Source organism: Mauremys mutica, chromosome 11 (genome assembly GCF_020497125.1).
Source record: "Mauremys mutica isolate MM-2020 ecotype Southern chromosome 11, ASM2049712v1, whole genome shotgun sequence".
NCBI classification, from domain to species: Eukaryota; Metazoa; Chordata; order Testudines; family Geoemydidae; genus Mauremys; species Mauremys mutica.
This window is the reverse complement of record NC_059082.1, coordinates 67,419,722-67,446,191: the sequence shown is the minus strand read 5'-3', so window position 1 is coordinate 67,446,191 and position 26,470 is coordinate 67,419,722. Positions and strand designations below refer to the sequence as shown.

General features: G+C 41.0%; 1 protein-coding gene across 3 annotated transcripts in view; it reads right to left on the bottom strand.

Annotated features, from left to right (window-relative positions):
- Positions 1–1,836: 1,836 nt before the first annotated feature.
- The window catches only part of LOC123343572 (nodal modulator 1), a 48,859-nt gene continuing 24,225 nt past the window's right edge, over positions 1,837–26,470 (bottom strand). For all 3 annotated transcript variants that reach the window (XM_044978720.1, XM_044978718.1, XM_044978719.1), the window contains exons 9-31: positions 25,946–26,035; positions 25,140–25,245; positions 24,208–24,358; positions 23,581–23,758; positions 22,076–22,217; positions 20,865–20,996; positions 19,929–20,065; positions 18,731–18,818; positions 17,746–17,809; positions 16,705–16,800; positions 14,500–14,709; positions 14,123–14,205; positions 12,811–12,970; positions 12,531–12,657; positions 11,497–11,610; positions 10,601–10,728; positions 9,933–10,074; positions 8,807–8,890; positions 6,217–6,327; positions 4,451–4,552; positions 4,100–4,219; positions 2,965–3,057; positions 1,837–2,336 (exon numbers count right to left, since the gene is read on the bottom strand). In XM_044978720.1, the coding sequence (XP_044834655.1) occupies positions 2,205–2,336; positions 2,965–3,057; positions 4,100–4,219; positions 4,451–4,552; positions 6,217–6,327; positions 8,807–8,890; positions 9,933–10,074; positions 10,601–10,728; positions 11,497–11,610; positions 12,531–12,657; positions 12,811–12,970; positions 14,123–14,205; positions 14,500–14,709; positions 16,705–16,800; positions 17,746–17,809; positions 18,731–18,818; positions 19,929–20,065; positions 20,865–20,996; positions 22,076–22,217; positions 23,581–23,758; positions 24,208–24,358; positions 25,140–25,245; positions 25,946–26,035 (2,790 nt within the window). In that variant the 3' untranslated portion in view covers positions 1,837–2,204. The remainder of the gene's footprint in view (positions 2,337–2,964; positions 3,058–4,099; positions 4,220–4,450; positions 4,553–6,216; positions 6,328–8,806; positions 8,891–9,932; positions 10,075–10,600; positions 10,729–11,496; positions 11,611–12,530; positions 12,658–12,810; positions 12,971–14,122; positions 14,206–14,499; positions 14,710–16,704; positions 16,801–17,745; positions 17,810–18,730; positions 18,819–19,928; positions 20,066–20,864; positions 20,997–22,075; positions 22,218–23,580; positions 23,759–24,207; positions 24,359–25,139; positions 25,246–25,945; positions 26,036–26,470) is intronic.

Below are 26,470 nucleotides of genomic sequence, written 5' to 3'. Positions count from 1 at the left end.
CCCATACACTGCGCTCACATGGCCTTCCTCATGGCATCCTAGAACCTTGAATGAAAGTCCTTTGCCAGAGTTGAGCCTAAGGCTATGTCTAGACTACAAGTAAAGATGTGATTATAGCATGGGTCGTTACTCTTGTGCCAGCTTCAATCTGCCTCACATGGGTCACAACAGTAGTGAAAACATGGTGCATGGGCTAGCTGCAGATATACAAGTATGCAGGGAATTTCGGTACATACTTGGCTTGCTAACCCACACGGAAGCCTGTGCCACCTCATCTACATTACTGTTTCTACCCATGCTAACTAGGTAAAAGCTAGGACGGGGATGCCTATCTGTGCTACAATCACATGTGTAGATTTACCCTACAGTAAGAGCTATTTGGCTGAGGCAAGTGGATACTACTTAAAATGTCAATCCACCAGTAAATTCCACCAGACCAAAATTAGAACATTTAAAACTTCCCTCGGGTATTTTTAAAATCTGCATCTTTGTCCTCCCCAGACCAGCCTTTCATAGGTCAACGTTTACTGCACTAAAAACAAAATCAAAATGTTAACAATTCAAGCTTGCTTTTAGAATAAATTATATAGGAAAACAAAAGATATCTGTATTTCATCATGGCAATATAAATTAAGAGGTCAATAAATAAAGCATAATTTATTGCAAATGCATCCCTAAAATTCAAACGCTGTGAACACTTTCCCGTTGCATTCCCAACATTCTTCATTTTTATATTCTTAAAGGTTCTCTCCAAAGGAGAGGTTGTGTGTGTGCTGCAATGACAGCTGCTGACAGAGAATGTTCACTGAATGTACTGAACTTTAATTATTTAGGCCCACACTAATGTAAGAAGTATTAACAAAACTATCATGAAACCTTTAGCATCCCGATCTCTTCTTCTGACAATGGTAATGTCTTTTGGGTTTAAATGTTTAATGTAACCTAACTTTCTTTCAGATCCTGTAAAGAGGAACATTGCCACTCACTGGCAACAGCAATGTCAGTGCACAATTCAGAAATGTTTATGTGTATCTTTCAAAAGCTCTAAACCTTTATGGTACCTGTCAATAAAAAGCCCCTTTATGGTACCTGTCAATTAAAAGTTTAATAACATTTAAACTCTATATGCCCACCTCAAACAAGAATCAGAAGAGACAGTCATCAAGGAGTAGGGTTAATTATTGTGCTCTGTTTTACTAGAACTGCATTTGTCTGAGAATTCCAACAGTTCAAATTTCTGCTAATTAAAACAAAGAAATAAATTAAACAAATTACAACAGCTTAAAGGCAGCCCTCCAGAGGGCAAAACGGTCACACGTGGCATGAGAGTTCCAGAAAAGGCAGGACCACAGGCCATGTATATTGCAGTTATGATGCATTTTAACTTCAGGAAGGAAGGTATAACTTGCTGCATCCACTTTGTGAAAATTGGAGGTCTACAGAGTTCACATTACGTACATAAACTTGAGATTTACACAACTTTTGCAGTGGGAACATGGGCATATATATTAGACATTAACACTAGTCATCAAGCCAAGGACGGTCTTCATCTTTGTCAGGCAAACATTTGGCATTTAACTAAAGATAATTTACTCACTGGGCAAGCATTGATTACATTGCTGTGCAAACAATAGCTAACCTTAAATTGAGTTTTTGAACTATTTACACACCCAAGATATAGTTCTCCAGTTCATACAGATCCATATAAACTTCATATTTCATGGACCTATTGATTTAACAGAACTCCCTGATGGCTGACCTAATAGAATTAAGTGGATGATTGGAAAGATAAGGAAGCAGACACCTCCCCCTCCCCCAATAATAAAGGCTGAGAGGTAAATCAAAACCATTTTTATTAGAACTGTCCCTGCAAAGTTATCTGTGAAGATGAATGTGTTACATTTTTAGACCAATAGGAGGCTTCCAATAAGGAGACAAATATTGTCTTCGGCATGGAAGAGCTGTTCAGAGTGACAACAGAGCCATTCAATTCATTATTTTAAAACAAGACAATCTGTAGATGCCATAGAAAATTTACAACCAATATGTAGTCACTCTGACAAAGGGCTCACATAGTATAATAAAAATTTCAAGTCAATAAAGTCCACAGATTCATCAAAAATATGGTTTAGTGGCCAGGCTTCTAAAACTCCTTGGGCTCCAACCTGACAGAAGTGTCACTTCATGCAATCATTCCTTTCATCTCATGTCCGTCTTGTTTTCTGTTTTTTCGCTTGTCTCTTTGCATCCTCTGGGCCACCCATGTCTGAACCTGTCTGTCCAAGCGCCCGCACTCCTTGCAGTCGACTTGTCAGCTGTAACAGCAAGGGAATAAGCTGGGAAAGAAAGGGGAAGCAGGATATTATTATGATGGTATATGCATTTAGAATTATAACACTCTATAGTAATTCTCAGCCAAGCATTTTTAAAAACAGATCGTAGACATGCTCTTTGTGCAACAGGTTCAAAGACTGGATCATGGTAAATTCTAAATGGGAAACGTCTAATCCAAACCTCCTGGAAATCTTAAATGCTCAAATATTGTTTCTGTCTGGTTGAAATTAAATAATTAATGCCTACTCTGAATTCCAGCAAGCAAAACATGTAACGGCATTGGTGTTATGATCCCAAAGAGAAGAGATGTTTGGGTCACTATGGAAGAAGTTAAATACACTTAACTAATCACAGCTGTCATTGATGTATCTGGCACTGTTCTTTCCAGGACCACCATCAGACCAGCTGACCAAAACACAGAAGCAGCATAGGGACTAAAACACTAACACTAAAATTAAATATGCAGGTATTTAAGAAACTCTAAAGCATTTTGTTTCTTTTGTTGACTGACATTTAACCCTGTTTTCTTACTTCTATCTAGACATCCACATTGGTGGTACCCTCATTTTATGCAACACAGTACAAAATGTTCTGGGGAGTATTAGAATAGTAAAACAGAACTTTTACTACCTTATCGTGATTGTAACCAGCTAACAGCAGGAGCAGTGTCAGAGGCAATGCGATGTAGGATCCTTGGGGAATATCTTGTTCAGGCAACTTTCTCTACAAACAACAACGGCCACTGGTTTTCAGAACGTTTCTTGCTGTTTTACCTATTAAAATCTCTGAACTTTAAATGACTAAAAACTGATTGACAATAGAGTTGTGTGGCATGTTCACCACTTACTATGTGACCAATTCCTGTTCAAGTGACATGGTAGGAGGACTACGTCCTCCATTGTAGAAGCAATCTTCATTCAGCTCAGCTCACCTGTTAGCTGGGGAGTTTGTTTTTAAAGTTCATGCATTAAGGCGAGTCACTACACTGCTTTTAACAAGGTACATTGTGATGTTCCTGACATGATACCTAAATATCGCCAGTCGTATGGACTCCTAGAGGAGCATCCAGGCACACCTGCATCCTTCACCCAAAACTGCCATTTCACGTTTCCCTCCTATTCCACTGGGGTCTAGATGTGCACTGAAGCAGAAAAGAAACCATCCATTTAAGTGCCACACACAGAAAACATGGCTACACTGGCAGAGGCAGAGCATGATCATACATTTTAAGATCTCTCTCATGGGAGGGGTGGAAGTTTTACTCCATGTTAGTTTGGAGAATCCCCCAGCTTTAACCGACAGTCTTGGTTCCAAGTCTCATTCTTTACCAGTGGTAACTAAGGACTCTCCTAAGTGATACTCTTTACCTGACTAGGAGAGTCATTGTGGAATTACTATGGCAACCTCTTTCCCTTTTAAACCCCAACACATTTTAGCCGTTAGCAGATCTGAATTACAGTGTCATGGCTGCAACTCTTTCATGCCACTGCCATCACTTACTCCACAGGAGCTAGGTATGGCAGCTTATATGACAAGGATTAGGTCATTTGTTGTTTGAGGCCTCATAGGTATGCATGTTCCTCTGTGCACCAGATCCAGCTTGCACTGAAATCAATGGCAAGACTTCCACGGGAGACAACCAAGTTAATGGAAGTCTTGCCAGAGGCTTCAATGGAAGTCTAGAGAAGCATACAAGCGACAATACCAGGCACAATACTTCTAGTTCAACTTTGAAAATGAACAAGTTAGAACACTAGATACTTACAGTGGGACTGAAGACCAAAGTGATGTGTTTGTGGTATCCAGTGGCAGTGAACGAAACTTGCGGTACGGTGTAATCATACTGGGATTTGGACAGTGTGGAGTCCAAGAGCACCACATAATTCTGGGTGTAAAAAATAAAATCAATTGCCAGCTCCAATAGAAAATATCAGGTTCATAGAGAGGAGAAGATTCAAATGTAATAGTCAGTTTAACAAGCACCAAGCTTTCCGAGACACCTGTTGCTCCAGCACAAATACAGATCACATTTGTGCCACAAACACTCGGGAAATAACGCTAACATCTTTAAAAAAAATTGAAATGAATGAAACCAATAATTAATCATTAATATTACCTCTCCATCCCGGAGCAGTGGTGGGAAATGGAAAAATAGGGACTGGCCTAAGGAGACTGTTTGAATTGGGTTGTCAAGATTTTCACTTTTGTAAAGCTTCACCTGGGAGAGGGGGGAAAACGCACAAGAGAAGGACAGTTACGAGGAAGTACTGTAATAAATATTGTAGATGTCACCTATATAAAGGAGAACAGCACTTTAAAGTACAGTGCACAAATGTTAAAAGAAAATACTGAAATCAACCTGGCAATTTAGAACACCTGGCACTGTCAAACTACGGAAGTTTAAAATCCCACAAACTGGCTTGGGATCTTGTAACCTGAGATGTCTGGGCTGGTAAAAACTCATCTGCTCCCAAGTACCTACCAGGGCTTTGGATTTTTATATATGTTATAAAGCTACTTCAGCAACTTCACAGTAATTTGTTTTCTATATCTCCCCTTACAATTTAATGAATTTTGCATGCTCAAACATAACCTCTTCCTTTTCCATTGACCAGGCAGTTGGTAGGGCCACATATAGTCCTTTCAGATGCAGGACAGCTAATTCTCATCAATTCTGCCCTGTATCTCTGAGATTTCGGCTCCAACCAGAACAGCAATTGCCAGCTGTTCTGTCAGCTTATGCATCCACAACAGGCTAAACTGAGGTCACAAAACCTCTCACTAATGTTTATGCCAATCCTGAATGCATCTCTCTCCAGGATAAAAATCTCTGCATTAAAAGACAAGAGCTCACCCACACCTGCAGGATGTATGCAAGAATCAAAGGGTGTGTAAGATCAAAATTAATAACAGAACATACGTGCAGGCTTAAAAACTTGAAAATATATTTCATTCTAGAATAAGCTGCTTTAGTCTCCCAGGCTAACTTGTAGGTTATGAATTCCCCTGAAAGAGCAGAGAATCATTCACACGCACAGCCCTAGTGCAAGGCATTTTTCCTTCACTCCTGTTCTGTGCATTTGGTGCTTTTGAGGTTTCCTGTAAAAGCCAACGACCTGGAACTAAGGTCTTGGTAACTGAGGGGAGGAGGAGACAATCTATTTGTAACCCTATACCTTGACTTTAATATTTTCCTTATTGCCATTAACACATTAACAGTCCAAATAAAGCAACTGTTTGAAGCTGGGGAACACAGCATTAAATCCTATACTCGGGTCCTGAAACAATTTGGCCTGATTTTCAGATGCCTTCAGCACTCCCATCACCCACTGAAACCAATGTGAATGTGAGTGGCTCAGCTCCTCCTCTAAAAATGAGACCAAATTATTTTAACTCCTAACTTCAGGCGCTCGAGTTTAAAAATTTCAGCCATGCTACTCATTTCCTATACTGCCATAAGCAACTGTATTCTTATCTGGGCATATTCTTACGAAAAGTTTTCATTCATGTGATCTCTTTTCCCTGACAAAACCATGTGTCAAGACTTCTAGTAACGCAGCTGTTTTAGAGTCAAATCCAGTTCTCTGATCCAGAGAGGCTCTCCCAATGGGAGAACAAACCATTAGATCAGAGAGCCAGTACAAAAGAGATCACTACTCCTTAGCTCTGGACTGTTCCATTGAGAAAACTTTACTTTCACTGAAATCTCAACTCTAACTAGAATGCAAATTCAGCTTTAGTTCGTAGTTAGAGTCTCACTACTAATCTGAATATAATTTATAGTCTGGCTACTGATCAACTGCCAGCAACCTAAGACATAGTTATCTTGGAGTTGAAGGAAAATACTCTGGAGTAGGCTCAAAGGGCTGGCTTTACACTTACCCATAATGTAGAGAGATGCTCTGAAGATGTGATCACGTTTCCACTTAAATCAAATTGGTTAATTTGTCGGAATGCTATAATATTCACATCATCGATGTCACTGTTACCAACCTACAATATACAAGCACGGGAACATTTACATTGCTAGGAGGGAAAATTAACAGAACACAGATACTGCTCAGAATTTTAAACAAACACTGGTTTTCCTATTATCATAGTCGCATGGAAACTTGAAATCTGTTTCCAATCACAATTGGTTTTTCTCCATTGCTTGAGCAGAGCATGCTCATTTGTAAATACAGGGCCATGCATTATCAGCATAAGGCTGCCTGGTGCCATGGTGACAAGCACCGTCTTACTAGGCTAGGACCAGCATAGACATCTGAGAAGTATAGAACATGTAGGCTAAATTGTAAGACCACCATCCTTGAAACAGTCTAACCTCTTTGGGGGGGGGGGGGGAAGAGGGAGGGAAGAGAGAGGGGAGAGGAGCAGTGAAGCAAGACCTGACCTGACCTCTCCACCAGGCCTTTCCAGCAGAGTTAAAATTAAAAGCACATCATATTTAAAGACCAGATTCTGACTGATGTCAGACAAGAATATTTTTCTAAATAACCTCATTAAAAAAGTGGTTGTGGCTGGAATGGGTGCTTCTTGGTTCTCTGTATTAAAAAGGGACACTGGTCAAGGGGTGGTAGACCTCAAAACTAGCTATATCATGAGTAGGCTGAATCTGGAGGGTCTTATACGTTTGAAAGACAAAGAACCCAAAACCCCTCTCCAGCTGGAAGGAAATAGCATGCTAGCTAAGAGGAGAGTAGAACAAATTGGTGTACATAGGCTATCATTCATAGCACACTGGCACTGATTTGTTTTCTGTAACTTGGGTGGCCTCTTCCCTCCCACCTAAGGAGCAGGCATAATTAGCATGAAGAGTGCAAATGCTTGAAGAAATTCTGCTCCTTTTTTTTGCTGCAGTGAAGGAAAGCCTGGTCAGGCATCCATTTTAGCTTGAGTAATGACCATCTCCACAGAAAGATTTTAAACAACTAATGGCAGGCTAATTAACCTTTGCTGGATGTCAAGAGATAAATGAGAGGCAACTAATCAGAATCTCTAACGATTGAGGAATATTCATGAAATATGATAAGTTTTAAGTTCAGGAGGTTTTTATTAAATTTTATGAAGAGCTACAGAGCTTAGGGTGACCAGATGTCCGATTTTATAGGGACAGTCCCAATTTTTGGGTCTTTTTCTTGTATAGGCTCCTATTACTCCCCACTCCCTGGCCCGATTTTTCACACTTGCTGTCTGGTCACCCTAACAGAGCTGAACCAGTAATTTTGCCTGCACGAGGACTTCATGATCAGGACCATATAAACAAAAACAACCGAAAAGATATCTACCATGTGTAATTAAGTGTAAAATATAAGTATACTATAAATAATTGAAAGACTTGCACATGCTAAGAAACAAAATCCTTCAGAGTTGCTAGCTAATGTTTCATTGTCTGTGGTAAGGGAAATCCAGAAACAGTGTCCTGTGTTAATTCCCTAGATTCAGATACTTGGTGACTGAAGATCACTTATTTCAAACTTGGCTCCTATTGGGGCTTCATTTAGTTTAAGCTTCAGTGCTAATATCCAGCATAAAGACATGGATTTGGTGAAGGTACCTTGTTTGAACCCTCTGGTTCAAAATAGAATCCACTCAGCTACTCCACTGATGATGGAGGACATGCCAAATACCAAAACAGACTCAAGATGTGTACAACTCATATAGAGATCTGAACTTTCTTAAAGTGCAAGCAAGGACAGACCCAGGATTCCAGATCAGTGTGCAGAGCTATCAAAGAATTCTCCCAGCACTGCTGTTATTCTAATATGACCTAGTATAGTGACCAAGGTACTACCTCATCCCGAATGAGCCAAGATAAACCTTTTGTTTATTTCCTTATGCAGATGCTCAGGGGAAGGGAAGGACTATAGTTTGGTTACAATGGATTCAGAGGGGAGAGAGGTTCTTTGGGAAGGCTGAGCTCCACATCCAAAGTCACAGGGGTGCATTTAACTTCAGGGATGGAGGAGTCTTCAGGTACTATTTGTATTTATGTTACTTTGTTTTTATTTCTGGTTATAAACCATATTCCCCTGAATATAATCCCTCGCTGACTGCCTCGGTTTGAGTCAATGTGCCATCTTAAAATTCAGGTATAGGGCCAGAATTTCAAAGTTAATGAGGTGCCCAAAGATGTAGATAGGCCCTACTGGTATTTTCAAATGCATCTAAGCAGGGTAAGACTCTAGCTCCCATTGAAATATCCAACATTAAATGAAACCTAGCAGAGACAACCAGCAATTCTGATGGGGGAGGGATAGCTCAGTGGTTTGAGCATTGGCCTGCTAACCCAGGGTTGTGAGTTCAATCCTTGAGGGGGCCATTTAGGGATCTGGGGCAAAAATCTGTCTGGGGATTGGTCCTGCTTTGAGCAGGGGGTTGGACTAGATGACCTCCTGAGGTCCCTTCCAACCCTGATATTCTATGATTCTAATAAAAGGTTCAGGTTTAAAAAGATGCCAGAAGAAATTACCTCAACTGCACGATGCTGTGGTAAGGCTCTTTCAATATGATCGTTGCCTTCAGCTTTGAGCTGGATGTGATAAACACAACCAGGCTAAAAAACAAAATTCAGACAAATCCCATTGTTCAGTTATGTTAGAACCTTTATCATTAACAGAACCGAGATACTCAAAAGGCTTTAAAAAGCTGAGCACAATTCAGTTCATAATTCATCACCATAAATGGACGCAGCCCTATTCACTGAAAGTTTCTCCTGCCCTGCAACAAAAATGTCACTGACTAACACTATCTAAAAAGAGAGATTCCCTTCCTGCAGAGGCAAGAGAAGTTTTAAAGGGCCAGGACTGTACTTCCAATGGTTTATCAGAAGGAACGGTCTGCTATGTAACGTTTTACTTACACAGAAAATGCATTAAACAAGGTTTAAAAACAAATCAAACAGTCCCTTTCAATATTCAATAAACACTCTGCAATTTGGACTTTTGAAAAGCGTAATTATGTCAGGTTAATTTAAGCTGCCATCAATGAAGTAAGGACAGCACACCTTGAGGCAGGAAACCATAGCTGTGCAAAGCATGACAAAATGCAGGAAACAAGGGCTCTGTTTATGATCCAGTATTCTATAGCTGATCCTAGACAAGCTAGTCCAAAACTTCTGCTTCAGGTCTTCATCCAGAACTGTTTACTGTATCTAAAACAGGCATGCACAACTGCCTGATAAGACAGATGTGTTACTGTGGTAATAATTTCACACAAGAAAGTAAACACTGTCCAAACTCCTCTTTGCCTAGGATACTAGTACTATTCATGTGTATATTCATACCCATTAGATAGATCACACTTACTGTGCGTTATTCTAGCTGAACAAGGGAAGTGCAAAAGGATTCTCCCCAGGCCCCCACAGGATGCTGACAGAAAGTTCTGTAGGATGTACACTAGTGAATGTTTCTCTTTTACTGGAGTTAACAATTACTATACCTCAATGTCTCCTACCACAGACAGACCCAAGGGAGTCTGATCAGGCAACTGTGATGGGAAAATACTAAGCTGTGGCTAACTATAAAATGCATTTTATAGTTCCGTTAACACACAACACTAAAAAAAGCAAACAACGCTGGATGCATTACAATCCTTACCAGAAGTCCACGAAGTCTGAATTTACCCTCTTCGTCTGTTACTGTGTCTTCTCCATAGATATTACACTCTTTCTGCCCCACAGCTTCTACTGAAACTCCTTGTTCAGGTTCCCCATTTAAAGAAGAAACTGTACCATAGCAGCTAGGGGTGGAAAAGATGGATCCATTACTACATCTATGTGGCTGCTGCTCACACACACATTAAGACACTCCACTATTACAACAGATACAAAGATCCAAAGGAAATAGTGTATCATTTACTTTGGCTGGTCCCAAATTTCTTGATGGGACTCACATCTTAAAAGGAAATGGTTTAACAGACAAATCTCTGTCTCCCACTGGCTGTGATGCAAACCCGACTCAAACCCGACTCAGTGTAGTTACCAAAGCTCTTTCAAAGCAATGCCCTTTCTAGAAGTGCTTCAACCCATGCTCATTCAATCATAAAACCACGTCCACGGAGTATGCATTTTTAAATGAAAACTGCTTTTATGATGCACAGTGTAAGGAAGTTAAGTTCTACCTTGAAAAGCCACCATAAACAACTGGTATACAGGTATGTCAGGAAAAAATGTGAAAGTTTGGCTTAATGCCCATCCATGCAGACCAGGGGGTAGTTTTGGGTACACAAGCTAAGTGGGACAGTGAAGTATCTTAGCTTTACTCACCTGTAAGCTGTTCTGTGACCGGTTATTGTGATTTTAAGATTCTGTCCCTCCTGCACTTCAATCATTTGAGATGACGGTTCAAAGCGGAACTCTTTCATCATGGGTTTAAAGTAATATTGCCCTGGGCTCTGCAAAGAGGCATCAAGCAATTTCAGTTTAATTGCCATTAATATGCTCATAATAATTCACCTGGCTCCTACCAATTGCATTTCCTAAAGAGTTCCATGCTATATGGGCTAAGGTTCCCCCCCCCCCAACAGCCACATGCCACGCTGTCTTTCAGAACAAAAAAAGAAAAACGTGAGAAGCACTTGAGAAGAACAGGGAACATATGGGACCGTAAACCAATGCAGCTCTGCTGGGAAAGAGCGTGAAATACAAAGGGCGAGGGAACTGCAGTGTCACTTTTATTACAAGACCTCAACAACAGGTGAGTGACCAGGAAACAAGAGATTCATGGGAGGAAACATGGCTCGTGTGTGTAAATACTGGTGTGAACAATACTCTAACTGGATTCCATCCTCAAAGAATCCAAGAGTATTACAAACTAATGTGTTTGTTTTGTGTTTACAAGCTGCATCTAGAACTGCAGGCCAGCCTAGTCTGCCTGCTATGTGGGGAGGGTCAGAGTAGGAGTCAAGAAGCACAGTCTTTCCTGGTTAGTTTTCTCCCATTTCCACTCACTGAAATGTGGGGTGTTGCTTATAAAACTAACACAACACTTGCTGGGGGACTCATGTCTATCATGGATGGGTAAGATGAGTGGGGAGAGAATATGGGCTCCCAGTACTGAGGGGTATTGCTAACATCTCCATTTTGGAGGGCAAGGTGCGACTGAACATAGACATACATATACACTTCCAGAATAGAGAAAATCGTAACTGCGTGAACATTACCAGGTTGGAAAAGGTCAGCATGCCATTGTCCTGGGTAAGGAGGTTAGACCGGAACATCCCTCCACTAAGGGATAAGAGAACTCCAGCAAGAGGCTGGTCATCTTCAGCTTTAATCTGTTTTTAAAAAGCAGCAATGATCAATGAACACTAGCAATGCTACTGAACTCTGCAATTTACTTTATAAGGCATTAACATCATCAGGAAATTACTGACAGTATCAAAGTAGTTATGAAAACAAATGATCTAAATTAGGAACACACACACAAAGCCAGTATTTTGTAAGCGATTCTAATACCTTCACTGTAATACATAGAATCTCAGGGTTGGAAGGGACCTCAGGAGGTCATCTAGTCCAACCCCCTGCTCAAAGCAGGACCAAACCCAACTAAATCATCCCAGCCAGGGCTTTGTCAAGCCTGACCTTAAAAACCTCTAAGAAAGGAGATTCCACCACCTCCCTAGGTAACCCATTCCAGTTCTTCACCACCCTACTAGTGAAAAAGTTTTTCCTAATGTCCAACCTAAACCTCCCCTTCTGCAACTTGAGACCATTACTCCTTGTTCTGTCATCTTCTACCACTGAGAACAGTCTAGATCCATCCTCTTTGGAACCCCCTTTCAGGTAGTTGAAAGCAGCTATCAAATCCCCCCTCATTCTTCTCTTCTGCAGGCTAAACAATCTCAGTTCCCTCAGCCTCTCCTCATAAGTCATGTGCTCCAGCCCACTAATCATTTTTGTTGCCCTCCGCTGGACTCTCTCCAGTTTATCCACATCCTTCTTGTAGTGTGGGGCCCAAAACTGGACACACTACTCCAAATGAGGCCTCACCAGTGCTGAATAGAGGGGAAAGATAATTTCTGCATAGCAAGTCACGGTCCACCAGGGAGATTTGTTCCACTAATTAGTGACACCAAAATCATTCCAGGGCAAAATCTCCCCATATCCCACAATTATTTCTCTGCATTTGGGTTTTTTGCTCGAGGCTTTGACTGCATACTCTCTTGTGAGGAATTTGAAGCGTGAAGAACATTACCTCAAAAGTCACTCCAGCAAGAGCAAAAGCTTTGAAGTCCCCAACTGTTCCTTCTACTTCAGTTAGAACAAACCCTTCTTTCTGTGCAGTAATGGTATATTCCAAATCACTGTGGAGAGGGCCAACACTGCAAATAAAAGGAAACAAGAACCAGTTAAAAAGAAAAAAAAAAATCTACCAAGAAGCATTCAAACAGTACACACACACAGTTTCAAGTTTATAGTCCTCACAGCATTCAAACTAGGGCAACCCAAAAGACAGAAACAATTGTGCTATTTACCTGTAGGCACCTTTGTCATCAGTGAAAACTGTGATGAGTGGTGAAGTCACTCCCTTTTCGCCAATGATAATCTCAACACCCTCCAACTCAGGATGAATCTGCCCTTCCAGAAATAAGCCTGCCTTTCCATGAATCTCTATCAGCTTCCCAGGGCAGCTTTCTTGGAAAGGAAAGAAAACAGACGGTATCAATACACTCACCCTGTGCTCTACAGCAACATTTCAGCATCATCAGAAGTCACTGACTGAGGTTCTTTGGCCTGAGTTATGCAGGAGGTCAAACCAGATGATCATAAAAGTCCCTTCTGGCCTTAGAATCTATTAACATTGCCCATGCTCAAATCAGTCAACTGAATTTCAAAACAACCCACATGTACCCAACACTGAAGTTCTAGATTTACTCTCAGATAAAGCACTGTGTATTATACAGGCTTGGAGAGGAATCAAAAGGCCACAATACACCCACAAGTGACTTTAGTATTTCAAAGCTGGGGGAAGGGGGGACGAGGGAGGAGGCAGCATGAGGGAGGGAGATACCTCATGCCACATTAACGACATTATCCAGAAAAAAAAGCCTAAAACCATTTCTTGCAAGAATCAAAAACAGTACAGCCTGGGACAGTATTCAAATGTGTATGAGACACACAGGCAGTCCAACACTTTCTTGGAGGCATCAAATATCAGAAGGCATTCACCTAAGAACCAATGGCATATTGGGCATAGGCAAAGAATTTGTAACTGTACTGCAAACTATCTGTAGATGGCAAAGGTATTATAAACTAATTTGTTTCATGCGGACTATTTTTTATTACTTCATTACAAAAAAATCTCTGGCAACAGAAACCTAGATTTGCCAGATGAACTGTAAGATGAACAAAAAAATACAAAAATAGAAATCTATCCCAATAGCTAATTGATGAGCTTTTGATTGTGATTAGCTCTAAGTCTGTTCCACTATAGATGTACTCTCTTCATCTGTATAATGAAAGAAAAGACTTGACCATTCAGCTATAGCTTTAGTAACCCTACCTTACAACACGTCTTGCACAAAAAAATTTCAATTTATTATTATTATTATTATGGATATTGTTATAGTGCCTAGTGGGTATGAACAAGGACTCCTGAAGGAAAACATCTTTCTATTATCCTGCAGCTAAACATTACATTTTCAATGTTTAATAAGTGAAATTAGGCCATACAGAAACTGGCTACGTAATGCCAGAACAACCCTAGAAGAACAATTTATGAATTGATCTGTGGGAATATGACTTGGCTTTACACTGTACGTTTTTTACTATCTTACACATATTTACCTCCACTGACAATTGTTTCCACAGAGGGCGGATAGAAAAGCAGCTCTTTTGATGAAGGTGTCACAGTGATTTTCTCTCCAGACCTAGATAACTCAAACAAGACCAAGATTAGCAGCTCTCATAACACTGCCTAGTGATTATAATGCCCATCAAGAGACTTTAAAAAAAATCAACAGTAAGCTATTAAACACTGACACTATGTAGTACAATTTCCTCTTTAGGCTGCAGCCAAAGAACATTACCACAGGCACTAAAGTAGCTTGGACACATTCCACCCAGATGACAGTGGTGCACACACAGTGTGGGAGGATGCAAGTTGGATAACATTAGACAACAGCACCAAGAAAATGGTGCTGCACATCTGTATGCCATAGTACCTTGCCCAATATGAAAATTCATATGAGAATGGCCCTTGAAGTTCCTCCACCATTTCTTGTACTGGTGGCTTTGCTCCTTCCTCTTCCTGACCCTTCTTTTCCCTCTCCTGTCTGCGAGCCTCAATTTCTGCCAGCTGTTGCTCTCTGCGCAACTCTTGCAGTGACTTCAGGGGTCCTAGAACTAAGGCAGGTTCACTGTCAATTGAAGACCTGAAAGTGGAAATGAGAAAACAAAACAGTCTCTTTGGAATTGAGGCTACGTGCTCATTATGTCTGCAATGACACAAGCCTCTCTCCTTGTTCCATATTGCTCAAATCTCTCCGGTTTCCTCATTTTCTTTATCCATCCTCCTTTCATGCTACTACCTATTCCAAGTGCAAACAAAACTAAAGCAACTTCAAAAGCAGAAGCAACTTCCCTCCCGCATACCAGCCAGCTAGTCCCAGAAATGGATGTTCACAGAAGACACAGAAAGCCTACCATCAACTTAGCCTAGAGGAAAATTGCTTGGTTTACTCTAGAATGGGGAAAGATTGAGGCTTCACGTTTTGAAGCTACTTGACCACAGCAGCTCAGTTACACAAAACAAATGCAAGCCCGTGAGAGCTCATATTTTATTTGCCAGTGCTCTGAAACTTTAAAAAGCTCAGTGAGAGCCCTGCTTAGAGGTGCAAAGTGTGAATGGCCAAAATAGCTACAAAAATAAAATCAAGGGGACCAAGTGCTGATGCTGAAGGACAATAACTTCAAGTCACCAGTCTCCATAAACAAAAACGTTTCAGGTCAGGTTTGGCCCCCAGTTCAAGTTGTGAAAACAAACTTGGCAGAAATTAAGATCAATAGAAACATTTATATTTAGACAGTATATACGTGCACTATATATTTAAGCAACAAAACATTTCCCTGCCGCACCTGAATCCCAAATACTGTAGCATTATCATTTATACAGCATTCTGGGTGCATATGGTGGTGCTTTAGGACTATACACATATACATGATCATTCTCTTGGGGAAAATGAGCTGGAACTGAAAGCTGACCTGGCTAGTCTACTTTTATTTTCCAAGATGAAGAAAATGTACATAGGAAAAAGCAAACCATAACTGTGAAAAGTTAATTCCTTCTTTTACATTTAGTTCCATTATAATAGTCTTGCCCATGCTTCAGATCCCAGGAAGTAGGAATTTTTAAAACAAATAGATGGTTTTTAACATAAGAACTGTCCCTTAAGATCTGGGACATGTTTTCCTTCATTTCATAAAAGGCACTTTCTCTAGAAAGCTTGGAACAGACTAGAGCAGATGTGTTCTGTGGACCAGCAGTAGTATTGCAGAGCACTTGCTGGTGGTCTGTGGAGAGCTGGTTGTTGCATGGTATTGTATCTCCTTGTTTGTGGCTGCTAAGAACTGTATTTAAAAAAGCTAACAATTCGTTGCTGCTACTTTTCCAAGTTAGTAGTTGCTGCAGCTGCCACAGGTTTGTTATGCTAAGAGAGGTAGGGTCCTGCAGAGAAAAGCACTCTCTGTTAAGATGATTTCCATACTGTAAGAAAGCCTAAGAACCCCAGACTAGAAAATGTGAATATGAGCAAAGCTCTGATCATTAGCAGCCTCATCCAGCCAGATATGGCACCTCAAACAATTACAGTGTTCACAAATCAGTGCTCCCTTGTGTACTGTGTGTTTAGTTGAACATAAACAGGCACATTAGTGTGTAATCACTCTGCATGGTTCTCTTTTTATAGCTTCTTTACATCAGTAACAGGCCTCTAAAACAGAAGACTCTCTCTTTGAAGTACTAAAAGAAAAAAACAGATCCCAGGATTAGAGAGTTCAGAACAGGCTAATATGTCGATTCCCCCTTTAGATTCCAGCTAAGGGGCAAGTCACTAAAAATATGAATTCTTGGAAAAACATAATCCGGGGTTGTTTGGTTTTTTTTACCCTGGTACAAATAAGTATAAAGGGGCTAAATGGGAATCAGGAAACAACGTTCAAAACAATCATCAAGAAACCCTTATACATCCATAGAGAATCCCAAGCACACAGCATGACCTGCCACTCAAGAATGCTGTGGCTAAAAGTGGGATCACTCAAGAAGCAGTCATACAGCTGTGCTATAGACTGCAGTATTAAAAAGCTGAATAAAGCTTTATGCAATAGATGTCCCTTTTTTTTTTTTTACTCCAAGATTTCTTTGTTCTTACTTAATCGTAACAGTCACCTCCATCAGTTTATCTGTTGTTATTGTTCCCAGGACATGGTGTCGAACTGCAGTGAGTGTCAGGATACTGGGAGAAGATCTGAAAATCAGAGCAGCAAAGAGGTGAACTAAGTATCTCCTCCTTTTAAAAAAATTGAAACAAAAGCATCTCATTTAGCTGAATTTGCCCCCAAGAGTCCCATGCACTTTACAAACTTGGAAATACAAGTTATATAGGGAAGGCAGTGTGGTCTAGCTAATAGGACACTGCACTGGAAGTCTATTCATAGGGCTGTCACTGATCTGTTCTATAACCTTGGGCAAGTCACTGCCTTACTCTGGGCCTCTGCTCCTCCTCCCAATCTTTGTCTGTCTTGTCTATTTCAACTGTATGCTCTTGGGACCAAGGTCTCCTGCTATGCATTCACACAATGGAGTCTCACTCTTGGTTAGTATCTCTGAGTGGAATACAAGAGTGAGACTACTCCACCCACCAGCCAGGCATAACCTGCTCAGGTAGCTCACCACTGCACAACAGCAGTTTAAAGTGAATACTTTATTCAATAAAGACAGCAGGCAAAAGCAAGGCAGTTAGAATGTAACTACCAGGGCTGGAATTTAGACAGGGTAGTTACACAGAGTGCAATTCATCTTTGTGCACTTTGTTACAAGTCTTTTGCATGCCAATCCCGACAAGTGATCGATGTTCTATGTAAAAAGCCATTTTGCTGTTTGCTACAAAGAAAAAAAATCATTATTCAGAGAAACAAAGCTGTCAAAAATATCAGTTTAAAATTACAAAAACATTTTGAAAGCTTACTAGTTTTAAAATATGGATGAGACAAGTTTTTGGCCATATCTAATGAACATGAATGTCTCTCTCCTCTTTCTAACATCGTTGTGATAAGGACTCCCTCTACTGGTTAAAATGACTCACTGTCAATATTTTAAGCTTGATTTGATGAAAGTCTCAGGTGAAGAAAGCATCTTGAAAGCGTATTATGGAAGATACATGTCTAATACATTGGGTAACATTTGTTCTTACGTGTCATAAATGTAGTACTTGTGCTCAAACTGGTGACAGGAACGTGGGGTCACTTCATACACACCTGAAGGGTCAAAGACAGAAGCACCGAAAAGATTGAAGTTTTCTATGTTAACATTCAGCGGAATTCTAACGACAGCTTATGGCCAAAATTTGTGCCATTTAAAGCAGTTTAGTTAAATCAGTGCAACCCCTTCTGTGGGCACTAACAAATTGTTTTACCTCACTTGAATACCAGTCACTAGAGAGGCACTATGGGCTAGTCCCCAGATTTTCCCAGACCACACTGATACAAACAAAATTAGGCAGCATGGCAGGTGGGGACATGCATGGTCTGTTGTGATACTTGTGTGGACACAAACTGAACAGGGTTACTTGTAACCCATTAAGGTGACCAGTCTCCAACTGGTTACTGACCACTGCAGTATCAATAAGACAACTGAATTTAACAATGAACTGAAGATCAAGGCCTAACACTGAGTTAAACCCAGAGTTGTGTGTTGATGTCCCTACTAAGCAGGCTATCAGGGGCATTCAGCACAGAAAAGTTTTAAATCAAACTTTCTGAAGTTCCTTTTTCTGTTTTGAAAAATCTTTGGTATCTTCTATTTCAAATCTATCCCAGAAGGAACCCTGGACTGCAATCAGACCTATGGGATTTGTGATGTCATATTCTAGAAAGGGAAAGCCCAGTTATGAACAAAATATATGAACCTTTAGCCTGCTAAATTTAAATGGTCAAAGATCAGTGCCTTTGATCCAATTCAATTAAAGTTTCTTACCTCAATTAGTTTGTGAGGAATACACTACCCCTAACAGAAGAACTAAATAGTATGAGAGACTGCATAAGCCTTACAAGGTATTTCTATACGAACAGGACTACAGCAAACACCATTCAGAGATTTAAGGGACCCCAGAAGATCAGTTACTTTAAAAAATGTTAAATTTCCAGCAATGTTTTAAATCAACATTATAATGAAGCTACCTGGCTTTGAAAGACAGAATCGGTTAACTCCTTTGGACAGGTTATAAACACCAACATTCTCTGGTCCATTTCCATCCTGGTAAAATTCCTGAATGAGGGACCCCAATACAAAAGATTATCAGCAGGTACCAACAAACAGTATTTACATGACAAATACTAATTACAGCACTTCTATAGCAGTTTCCAACCAAAGATCTCTAAGCCCTTTACAAATGCTGTGAGGCAAATCTCAAAGAGCTCTAAGCCTAAATACTCTTGTGAATTAAATATTGTCCTTACAATACAATCCAGATTTTACAATCCAGGGGAGAGGGGCAGTGACAGGCAGACAGATCATTTGTCATTGTCACATATGAAATCAGTAGCATAGCTGGGAACAGAACTCAGATCTCCTGACTCCCATTCCAGCGCTGCAACTATGGGTATGTCTACACTACAATGTAAACCCAAGGTTAGTAGGACTCAAGTCAGGGGACCCATGGTTAGGGAACCCTGGATTTGAGCATCGTCTACTTTGCATTTTAACCCTAAAGGTAATAATTGGAGATATACCAATCTCCTAGAACTGGAAGGGACCTTGAAAGGTCATCGAGTCCAGCCCCCTGCCTTCACTAGCAGGACCAATTTTTGCCCCAGATCCCTAAGTGGCCTCCTCAAGGATTGAACTCACAACCCTGGGTTTAGCAGGCCAATGCTCAAACCACTGAGCTATCCCTCCCCCCTACGTTAAGCCTTTTCTAACTCATGCTCAAACCTAGGGATCTGGCATCCACTGAAGTGCACAGACCCGAGTCAAAGTAACCATATCCCAGAGTTCCTAGCACCCCCCCGAAATGTGGCCGCTCTAGCCATAGGACCATGGTGTACTTTGGGAAAACTTTACCACCCACTTTGCAAAAGCCTTGATCAGTTCACTCTCCATTGCAAACCCAGGCTCTCTAATAGTGTGCTTGCAGATCAGTGATCAAAAGAGAATGGGTTCACGCAGACCTCGGTTGCTGCATTTGCAAAGGGCAGGGGGCTTCCATTTTCCACAGTGACCCTCACACAAGTCTACGTAATACTCTATCACCTCTGAAATGTGTTGGACAGAGCTTTCAACCAGGAGGATAACTGCAGAGATTCCAAACTGTGTACACGTCAGACTGTGTTAAACTGTGCTTGTAAGAAAACATGAGAGAACATGTCACGTACATACCAGTGTAATTGCATGGGAAAGAGAACACCTCAGCATATACCCAGTCTGCCTGAATTCTACTCCAGACACATCTTCCTCCAGAACTTCCAGCTCCAAAGATTTATTCTTCCAGCACCAGTCTTCATGTACAATGCTTACTAGAAAACATGCAGGACAGAGAAACTCTTTGTGATTTATAATGGTGGGAACAAAGGTTGTCCTTGTTGCATGGATGTCTCATATGACTCTGATTGCTCCCCAACAAAAACTTGCCCATCCCAGCTACTCAACAATTTTAAACCCATTGAATACAGATGTGACAATAGCCACGCAGAATCACTGCTAATTCAAGCACATTTTGCAACTGAAAAACTGAACAGCAAAACCTTCAAGCTGTTCCCATCTCCTGATCTCATTGTGGGTGTGACACTGTGAAAGGTGCCTAGAGGAGTTGCGATCCTTTGAAAATCTCTCCTTATAAGACTACGTTTCACTGCCAGGTTTAAGAGGGAAATCTCAGAGAGCAAACACTTTACAGTGGCCTGGTAAGGGTTTCTAAAACACTGTTAATGGTAGTCACTCAATTACTATAGGAGTTGAGAGAATGACAGGTGGAAGAATTAGGGCCCGATCAATGCTATCAGTTTTGGCATAACTACATTTACGTAAATGGCCCTTTGCTTTACACCAGCTAAAGATCCAGGCCTGCATGTATAATTCCCAGAGCCTATGGGTCTTTGATTGTAGATTGATTTCAGGGCTGGATACAAAGGGCAAGAAAAGTTGAGGATATTCATTTGTAATATTTTCCAGCTACTCTCAAACATCATGTATCCGACTTGTGAGGCAAGTACTGGAGTACAGCAGGACTAAAGCCAGTTTAAGGAAAGGAAGCAGATTACAGTTACAAATTTAGTTACTGAACTAGCATATTGAGAAATTCTCTCTAATCCCTACTTTTGTATTTGCCAGGAAGCACATTCTCAAATGTGAAAGCCACAGAGTCCATCTTTGCAGAAAGCTGGAGGTTGCGCTTTTCTCCCTGGCGGCTCACAGACTGCAGAGCCACCATCAGATCACCACAGGAGTCTGTAAAAGCAAGTAAAACAGACAAAGGAATTACAATGGACTTCTAGTTTGCAGACCAAACCCGTTTTTCACATCCTGAGCTCTATGACTACAGGAAATTAATCTTTTAAGGGGATTATTTCTTAGGCACTCATTTACCAGAGCTCTGCTGTATTTTTTTTAGCGAGTTTTAGTTCATTAAACCACAATATATTCTTGGGGACCAGCTGGTGATCTACTGGGAGCTGACAAGCAGAGGCCCAGATTAGACTCCTGGGTTCATCCTCTATACACAAGTTGCAGGGCCTAGAAACACTGCCGAGAAAGAATGCTCAGTCCCTGGAGAAGGCGCATGGGGAACAATTTAGGTGCAACTATGACTAATTCCACAGAATTCTGACCCCAGTCCTTTCTGCTGGAGTTGGCAGACAGTTGGGGGTGAGGGTGGGGGGCAAGGGGAATCTCAGGACACCATGTGCAACTTGAGGGACTCGCTGGGAGGAACAGGGACATAGTCAAACAAGTGTACTCTGTAAGTACGCTTGCTGGTGGTTTAGGCCTTGAGCCTACAAACAATCATGTGCACAAGTAACTATTTGTGAAGTTTGTTCTTGTGGCAGCGTGTACATTAAATACACTAACCCTGCACCAGAAAGATACACACTTGCAATCAAGACTTATCCATCAGCTGGTGGGGTTACGGCAGTAAAAGATAAAGTAGTTAGTAAGTGCTGGCAGTGTGTTTGGTGCAGTACAGGACACACAGACAAAGAGCCTCTAATCCTGCACACACTTAAGTACATACATAGTTTTACTAATGCAAGACACCCTAATGGCCCCCAACAAAGAAAAGTCTTATTGGACTGTAAGGTCTTCAGAGCAGAGGTTATTTCTGTCAGCCTTTTGCACAACATAAAGCACCCCCTTGGCACCACACAGTAAGAAGTCGGCATTTACCTGGGTTAGCCCTGCCTGCGGATTGGTAACTAGTACTGATCATAACAATGCTCACATTGTCCTCAGGTGCAGGGATATCACACTGACCACGTACACTGCTAAGAAGTCACCACCCGCGCTTTTACTTTCAAGGCAGGTCTTACCCAAACAGGAGATTTTCCCCGAAACTGATGCTAGAAACTGAGAAAAGGTCACATCCATCACTGGCTTGTCTGCAACAGTAACAGGGAACGTTTTCGGTTTCAGAGCAAGACCTGCTCTGCTTTCAGCCTCCGGAACGATTACCTGCAGGGTACACCACATCACCAGAGGCTTTTATTTAAATGCTACAATAATTGTACTGCACACAATTTATCAGGGATTAGTGGCTGGAAATTTACTGTATATCTTAGAGAAAACAGAACTTGCCCTTTGGTGCATTTGCTTTTCAGGATTATCTGGTCACTACTGCAAAAATATAGTTCTACAGAGAGACAGGTGTGAGAGAGGGAGGCCACTCCCTGGGAAAAACGGATGGAGGGAAGCTTCCTCTTTCTTACACTATCCAGTCTAGCCTCCTCCTAAAAGCTGCTGAGATACCTGTGCACCAGGAATCCACCCAACAGTTTAGTCATGATGACCTGCCAATCCCACAAGTGGCAACTGATAGGAACCACCACTTTGGTAAGTGTCAGCTCTGTGAGGGCCAGGGCAGCCTGTATCTATGAGTCGTCCACCATCTCCTAAAAGCATGCTTCCTAATCCTTTTCCAGTGGGAAACAGTTGCAAGTTCCTGAGCTCTCAGCTGGAAGGGCATCATCGTGTGTGTCAGCCTTAGTTGCGCCTTGTGCCTCAAGCAGACACTTAGGCTATGTCTACACTTATGCTAGTGTGTGGCATACATACACTGCTTTCCCCCAGTACAGGTATAAATAGCAGTGTAGACAGTGAGGTACTGTTTAGGCAAATAAAGCCATGTCAGAACCTTAGGGTGTGTACCCTACACAGCTCTCTGCACACCCAAGCAGTGCCTCTCACAGCTATACTGCTATTTTATCAGTGTAGCGTCCCGCTGCTGAAGCCTTTCCCTGCCAAAGTGAAAGCAGGGAGTTGCTGGAGCCTTTCCCCACTGCCTCCCTGCTGCCAGTCTTTCACTGCTGCATGTAGCTATACATACCCTACACACCATCACCAGCACAGACAAGGCCACAGAGAGCAGGCAGACTGCAACAAGTTGTCTGACAAGTCTTACTCACACGGCAATATAATAGGACAAGATGGAACGGCAGACAGGATTTCAAACCAAAGACACAGATGAAAAACAACATTCATCCTTCATATGTTTGTTAGTCTATAAGGTGCCACAGAACTCTTTGCTGCTTTTACAGATCCAGATTAACACGGCTACCCCTCTGATACTGAACATTCATCCTGTGTAGCCTGGTCTCCTACTTTTGCCAGCTGTAAGCAGAAAGGAGCATAGGAACTTTAACTCCATTAGAATACAGCAAACATTGTTTTGCCCAGTGTAAAGGGGATAAAATACTGTGGAAGACACCTTTTCAGATTCTTAAACACAAAGTAAAACATTAAAATGTTAGTTTTCTTGAGTGTCTAGAAAATTACTCAGCTTTTCACTGGAGAAGGAGAAACTGAAGCTTGCTCTTACCTGGATGTTGTATGTGCCCGATTTTGCCTTAAAACAAAATGTTCCATGAGGGTCAGTCTCTGTTGTAACCAAAGATGCTTTGTCCTTGTCTTGTGGCATCATGATTACTTTGTATTTATTGAACTGTTTGATTGTGTCAGGGAAGCGCGTTACCGAGATCTGACCACACACACTGAATCTACAAATGAGATTGCCATCCATTAGCCAGAATACACAGATCCCATGTAAAGTATGTGCATTCAAACCCCATTAAAAAAGAAATATCACTAAGTTGGAGAGACAGATGTTCAGTGCAGTGCACTTCTCTTAGTTACCACAAAAGAATCCAGTAGTAGTAATACAAGTTACTGTATAAAAATAACGTTGATTAATGGAGTTACCATGCAGTTACTGCCCAACATGTATGTTTTAAATTGACCTACACCATCTCATAATAAGCTAAGTGTTTCCCAAAACTAAACACATTTCTCTTTGGCTACAACAGCTCATTGTTAGCACAATGCTAAGTAGTATCTATGCCTTTGGTACTATAGATCATGCACTCAAAACTTTGAAAATCTAAGCCTGTCTATTAAAGGTTGTTTTTTTTTAATCAATTCACATTTCTACCCTTAACGTCGTACTCACCCTGTTGCTATGATGTCAGCCAGCTGAGGTGTGTTCGGTGCAATTTTCACTGTAATGGTATCAAAGAAGAGGTGCTCTTTCTGTGCATGAATGGTGTACGTGCCTGTTGTTATGTTTTCGAGGCGGAAAGAGCCGTCAGCTTTTGTTTTTACTATAACAAAAAGACAAGAGACAGTGAGGAAAAGGTGTGTAAAGTGCATTTTCTTGTCAGAGTTAAGAAAAAAATTCTGAGATGGCCTTCAAAGTTCCAGGTTACTTTTAGCGAGCATTGTGTGGCAAGATATAGTTAAAGGGTTTTTTTTACTAACACAGCTTTTGTTTCTGTTTCTTACAGCTCTGTCCTTGATTTGGCAAGTCTTGGAAAGAGAAATTGTGACAAAGCTTTAGAAAAGTAAAACAATACGATTACAGCGCTATTGTTCTCATAACAACAGACTGCAAATGGAAAATTAATCCAGTGACTGAAAATCCCTTTAACTTGCCAAATAAACCACAATGAAAGTGTCTTATTGCCCTCTAGTCCAGGGGTCGGCAACCTTTCAGAAGTGGTGTGCCAAGTCTTCATTTATTCACTCTAATGTAAGGTTTCGCGTGTCGGTAATACATTTTAATGTTTTCAGCAGGTCTCTTTCTATAAGTCTATAATATATAACTAAACTATTGTTGTATGTAAAGTAAATAAAGTTTTCAAAATGTTTAAGAAGCTTTATTTAAAATTAAATTAAAATGCAGAGAGCCCCCCCCCCCCACCAGTGGCGAGGACCCAGGCAATGTGAGTGTCACTGGAAATCAGCTCGCGTGCTGCATTCAGCACCCGTGCCATAGGTTGCCTGCCCCTTCTCTAGTCTTTAGTTCAATCTCAGGCCCTATTCCCCTAGTTCAGTCTTACTTTAGACTTTCCCTTAGCAACATAGGTCAAGATCACTGTGCACCTTTAATTTGGTCATTCAGTGTCACAGTGGCATCAGCAACACCTTCTGCTTCAGGGCCATTCAACACCCTGCCTGTGACCGAGAAGCCCATTACGTGGAAAACAGGCTGTTGGGGACGAAAAAAAATTGTTATATGGTGGATACAAATGTTAAACAGTGTTTGGCTGTACAATTGTAGTTAGAGCATATAGAACACATTGTTTTTAAACAGGAAATTTATAAAGAAAAATTTCTTTTCACTTTTAGAACTAAATCTCTCTGATGACATAAATTGCTACATAAATTCAGATCAAGATCAAAATCAAAGCAGCTTATATCAACAGCTGCAGAAGCAGGATAGCTTTCAGCTCATTCTTTGTATTGCCCCTAAATCACGGAGCAGGATCCACTGCGCTAGGCTCTGTACAAACACCAAACAAAATGACAGTCCCGCCCAAAGAATTTACAATCTAAGGAGCTCACATAACCAATTTAAAAGATTACTATGCATTTGCAATGAGGAGAGAACAAGTTCACTGATCTGTAGGACTATTTTCCCAATTTTGCTTTAAAACCAGGCTCAAGTGTCAAAGCACCGTGTCACAGCATTCAGACATGAAACGTGCCTGATTTTCCCCTATTATGAGCTTACATGCTTTACAGTTTGCTTCATACCCAAACATGGATTAGGAATTTGCTTAGCACTGATCATTAGGAAGAAAACTCTGTTGGAACAAATCTGCTTTCTACTAAAATAAATGCAGTTGTTACAGGTATAAATTTACAGGGAAGTTTTTCTCTGTAAATATCTGCAATTAACCCCTTACCTCAATTTTCAGACTGTCATGTTCTACCAAGAAGTCCAGTCTAGATGGAGCAACATCAAAGGTAATTCTCTCTCCCCTGTAGAATGGGATCTGGAAGAAGATGCATTTCTTTGAGTCCTAAGCAGCTGTGGTATCATCAAGGCATTGTGTCCTATGTGGCACATTAGACAAAGTTATGCTGCACAAATCTGGCACCCCTTGTTGCCTTTCTGAAATGGAGTTGAAAATTTTCTGGAGAAATAATTCAGAGGGATGGAGGAATGGAACGAGTTAACCTTTCAGAAATGTTTTGGTCTGGCAGACTTACATTTAAGCATAATAGAGAAGAAATTAAATCAGGAAACCCAAGCTCCATTGTAAGAGTCACACGCAAACAAACATAGAAGGGAATTAGTAAGCGTTGTCCACACAATCAAGAACAGCAAATATAAACAGTTATATAAATGTTATACTCTGTTCTTAGGCATATAAAAGCTGGCATTCAAGCCAAAATAGTTTCACTAGTAGTCCTGGTATCTAGTGCAG